This window comes from Hordeum vulgare, chromosome 3H (genome assembly GCF_904849725.1).
Source record: "Hordeum vulgare subsp. vulgare chromosome 3H, MorexV3_pseudomolecules_assembly, whole genome shotgun sequence".
Classification (NCBI taxonomy): Eukaryota; Viridiplantae; Streptophyta; class Magnoliopsida; order Poales; family Poaceae; genus Hordeum; species Hordeum vulgare.
This window is the reverse complement of record NC_058520.1, coordinates 557,363,644-557,368,669: the sequence shown is the minus strand read 5'-3', so window position 1 is coordinate 557,368,669 and position 5,026 is coordinate 557,363,644. Positions and strand designations below refer to the sequence as shown.

The following is a 5,026-nucleotide window of genomic DNA, read 5'->3' as shown; positions in this document are numbered from 1 at the left end:
GTTGGCGCGTGTCCGACTAACCGAAGATGGTCTGAGTAATTCTGCGTATCCGGTGAGACTTAGACGGTATCGGTAGCCCTGGGACTTTTATAACTGCATGGAGCCCTAGGTGGGCCCTGGGTAGCATGGCCTTGGCCGTACCCTTGGTGGGCAACCCCAACAACGCTCGCGTCAATGACAATCCTTCTCTTCCAGTTTGTCTCTCGGTCTCCAATACTCGTCAAACTTATCCATTTGGACATAGTCAACGGAGCTCCGTCGTAGATTCCTCTTGTCTCCTTGGGATGGTGAGGTTAGGATTTCTCGTCCTCTAATGATTTGGTGGCAGATGTTTCAGATCTATGCAAGGGTTTAGCGACGACAACCACGGCTTTAAAGTGTTGATCCTTTGGGGCACATGTACGAAGACTTTTGGTTTTTAGCGACAAGGTCAAGCCGGCTCCGGTAGGGGAGTGGTAGGCGGGCGACTCGTTTTGGCGGCAGTATTTGGTGATCTCAGAATTTCGATGTAATTTTTAGTATGTATGAGATGCTTTGTACTCTGATGAACTTTTAAATAGACTTGATCATTTTTGCAAAGAAAAAACACGTTTTCTGAAGGAGAGGGACACACCTTGCAGAAATAAGAACACATAAATAGAGACTAGGCAAGACCTGATTGAGTTGTATAACAGAGACATTATGGTTTTCTTAGCGGAACAGACAAGATCCCTTATTAATCAACTAATCTATACCGTCGTATGTCACCCAGCTCGCACTATATATAGTGGTTGATTGAACAAGTTTATTAGGTCATTTGCCTTGCAACAAGATCTAATTAACTAACCCCATTGCATCAGACACCACACGCGAAAATGGCCATGTCGCCCAACTCCTTCACCACCTCCTCATGGCAATCACACCAAGATGCTTCGATTTGCACCGACCAAGAAGTAGACTACGACCATGCTTACTACTTCGGCACTGAGGATGTAACGGTGGACACCGACGAACTGGAGCTCGGCCCCCGAGCTCACAAGGCCACCAGGGTCGACTACCTCAGCTCGCCGTACGACGCCTCGTGGCCACCGGCACAGGCCGACCTCGAGTCGTCGCGCGTCCGCAAGACGAAGCAGTTCCGGGACGTTCTTGAGACCTGCAAGCAGAAGGTGGAGGCCATGGAGGCCATGGAGCAGTCATCGCCGGCCGGCAGTGGCGGGTTCGAAGAACAAGGTGAGGCTGTGGTCGCTGTCGACGACGTCCGGGGCGGTGGTGATGGCAGCGCAGCTGATGGCATGCGGCTCGTGCAGCTGCTGGTCGCCTGCGCCGAGGCCGTGGCGTGCCGCGACCGCGCGCAGGCGGCCGCGCTGCTGCGGGAGCTGCAGGTCGGCGCGCCCGTGCACGGCACGGCGTTCCAGCGCGTCGCGTCGTGCTTCGTGCAGGGCCTGGCGGACCGGCTGGCCCTGGCGCACCCGCCGGCACTGGGCCCGGCGAGCATGGCGTTCTGCGTCCCGCGGTCGTCGTGCCTCGACGGGGCGCGCGGCGAGGCGCTCGCCGTGGCGTACGACATGTGCCCGTACCTGCGCTTCGCGCACTTCGTGGCGAACACGTCCATCCTGGAAGCCTTCGAGGGAGAGACCAACGTCCACGTGGTGGACCTCGGCATGACGATGGGCCTGAACCGCGGCCACCAGTGGCGCGCCCTGCTCGACGGCCTAGCCAAGCGGGCCTGTGGCAAGCCGGCGCGCGTGCGCATCACCGGTGTCGGCGCCCGCGTGGACACCATGAGGGCCGTCGGGCGCGAGCTCGAGGCGTACGCGGACGAGCTCGGGATTACCCTCGAGTTCATGGCCGTTGACCGCACCCTGGAGAGCCTCCAAGTCGACGACCTCGGCATCGACGCCGACGAGGCCGTGGCCATCAACAGCGTCCTGGAGCTCCACTGCGTGGTGAAGGAGAGCCGCGGAGCCCTCAACTCCGTCCTGCAGACCATCCGCAAGCTCTCGCCGAAGGCGTTCGTGCTCGTGGAGCAGGACGCCGGCCACAACGGGCCGTTCTTCCTGGGAAGGTTCATGGAGGCGCTCCATTACTACGCGGCCTTGTTCGACGCGCTGGACGCGGCGCTCCCGCGCTACGACGCCCGGCGCGCGCGCGTGGAGCAGTTCCACTTCGGTGCCGAGATCCGCAACGTGGTCGGGTGCGAGGGCGCGGCGCGCGTGGAGCGGCACGAGCGCGCGGACCAGTGGCGGCGCCGCATGAGCCGCGCGGGCTTCCAGTCCATGCCGTTCAAGATGGCGGCCAAGGCGCGGGAGTGGCTGGAGGAGAACGCCGGCGGCAGCGGGTACACGGTGGCCGAGGAGAAGGGGTGCCTCGTGCTTGGATGGAAGGGCAAGCCGGTCATCGCCGCGTCGTGCTGGAAATGCTAGACGCTGATCGCAGATGCTCGCCGCCCGGCCGCTTTCGGAGCACTTCACGATGTTCGCAGTATCCATGAGGACGTTTATACGTGTACATGTGGCGCCGCGCGTGCCGCAGTGTACGTGGTGGCGGGCGCCGCGCGGGACGCCATGCGGAGCGTCTATTCCGGGCTCTCCAGCTCGAATACGAGCTCGGCGCTTCTCTATCCGGATTATGGTCGAGGTGCGGGCGGCGCCGGTGGACCCCGACGACATCAACGGTACGGTGGACGATGGCCACTTGGAGCCCTGGACTACTTCTTGGCCATGCTCTGCATGGGAAACTTCGGCGCGTACCGACCTGATCGTCGCCGCGTGGTGGCACAACAGCAAGCAAGAAGACCACATTTCATAGGTCCAAAAAATTATGAAAACTACCCCCTCCGTTTTTAATTATATGTTTTTTAGACATTTCAATAGAAGACTTCGTACGGAGCAAAATGACTGATTTTATTTAAAATATATCTATATACATTCATATGTAATTTAATAATAATTTTTTAAAGACTTATATTTAAGAACAGACGAAGTATTTTACATTGACATGTGGATATATATTACACATGTGTAAAATTTCATGAGAAAATACGTTGATTCTTGAGCTACACAAGAAAAGTCACAAATCGCTGGTTATATATAGTGAACATACACACTTCACTGTTTCCAACATTAGCAACTTGTCTTTTTTATGTAGCTCTTATGTCAATGTATGTCATTATGAAAATTTGTGAGTATGCAGTATGCATCGATATGATACTGTAGATTTTTTCTGAGAATTTTTTGAAGCATTGAAACTTTTGGTTTGATTTTTTTAAACAAGCTCCATTTAGCTCGAGCTCCAAACGAATTTCTTAATAGCAAGACCCTATGTACATATAATCCAATCAATCAGATCGATCGAAAAGTTACTAGGCAAAAATACGCATCACAAATCACAAGAAACATATTTTTGCCTTAGATAGGGCTTATGTAACCTTGACCCTGTGAAAATCTTGCTAAATGGAACCCTACCAAAGTTGAAATAAGGGTCCATCTCCAACTCCTGCACCACAACGTCCATGACATACATCAGCATGACTAGAGCAACTCCATGTCAAGACAACGCGGCGGTAACAATCAGGTAGGATGTAACACCAGGGGGATGATGTACGTAGTCGATGCGGCGGCACGCGGAGACGTGAACTGATGTCCATCTCGAATGAGGCCGACGATGGTGGTACCTCTCTGTGGACGACGATCCTGAGTGTTCGCTGCAAATCAATGATGGCTTGCTCTGATACCATGTTGAAGGGGAATAAAGGGATTGGTGGAATAGTTATTGTATTGCTTGAGCCTCGTGGGCATATATATAGGAGTACATGATCAACTTGGAGTACAAGGCAAGCTAGAATAATTCCTAGTCTATCTTATCTTTACTAATTAATCAATATACTCAACAATGGCTTTTGGATGAACTCACTAAAACCAGGTCACTCAAAAATATATGTCTCACCTCGACCAACGCATAGCTGGCGGCATGTCGTCCTTCGATCCCACGGAAGTAGTGCCATCCATGTTCACGATGGGGAACTCCGACGAGACACACGGGAGGGCCCCCATGGAGGCGTACAAACTCCGGGATACCTCGACTAAACATGCTGCCACCGATCTTGTCCAGAATCCGAAGCATCTTCTCTGAAATCCATTGTTGCGCACCGTTGCTATCTCCTCTTGGTCCCCTTTCACCTCTTCCACTTACTCTCCCTCTCTGCCACCTTCCAGTCAAATGAGCTACTCCTCCACAATCACTACAATGACAAGTCTGAGGGTACCCGAACCTCATCCACCCTCCCGTCTGTTGGGGAATGTTGCATGGGAAACAAAAAAATTCCTACGCACACGAAGACCTATCATGGTGATGCCCATCTACGAGTGGAGATTTGGATCTACGCACCCTTGTAGATCGCACAGCAGGAACCGTTAAGAAACGCGGTTGATGTAGTGGAACGTCTTCACGTCCCTCGAACCGTCCCACAAACCGTCCCGCGATCCGTTCCGATCTAGTGCCGAACGGACGGCACCTCCGCGTTCAGCACACATACAGCTCGACGATGACCTCGTCCTTCTTGATCCAGCAAGCAAGACGGAGAAGTAGATGAGTTCTCCGGCAGCGTGACGATGCTCCGGTGGTGGTGATGATCTACTCCTGCAGGGCTCCACCCGAGCTCTGCACAAATCCGATCTAGAGGTGAAACTGTGTGGTTTAGGCTAGAGTTGCATGTGGCAAAGGTGTGTCTTAAAAAGCCCTAAACCTCCACTATATATAGGAGGGAGGGGGAGGGGCTAGCCTTGAGGGACAAGGCCCTCAAGGGTGCGCCAGCGCTAGGAGGAGGAGGACTCCTCCTCCAATTCGGTTTGGGAAGGAGGAGTCCTTTCCTTCCTTCCCACCTCCCTCTTTCCCTTTTCTTTTTCTTTTCTTTTTGGTATTTTCTTATGTGACGCCATGTGCCCCTTGGGCTGACTCCACCAGCCCACTAAGGACTTGTGGCGCCACCCTAGTGCCTTGGGCTCACTCTCAGGTGGGTGGGCCCTTCCGATGAACTCCCGAAACC

At 53.8% G+C, this 5,026-nt stretch overlaps 1 protein-coding gene across 1 annotated transcript; it reads left to right on the top strand.

Annotated features, from left to right (window-relative positions):
- Positions 1 to 795: 795 nt before the first annotated feature.
- On the top strand, positions 796 to 2,920 carry LOC123440595 (GRAS family protein RAD1-like). Its single transcript, XM_045117159.1, has one exon. The coding sequence runs from the start codon at positions 855 to 857 to the stop codon at positions 2,403 to 2,405; it is 1,551 nt and encodes a 516-aa protein (XP_044973094.1). The 5' UTR covers positions 796 to 854; the 3' UTR covers positions 2,406 to 2,920.
- The last annotated feature ends 2,106 nt before the right edge of the window (positions 2,921 to 5,026 follow it).

Excerpts from the sequence above, each read along its gene's own strand:
- LOC123440595 (XM_045117159.1), top strand. The coding sequence starts at position 855 with ATGGCCATGTCGCCCAACTCCTTCACCACCTCCTCATGGCAATCACAC.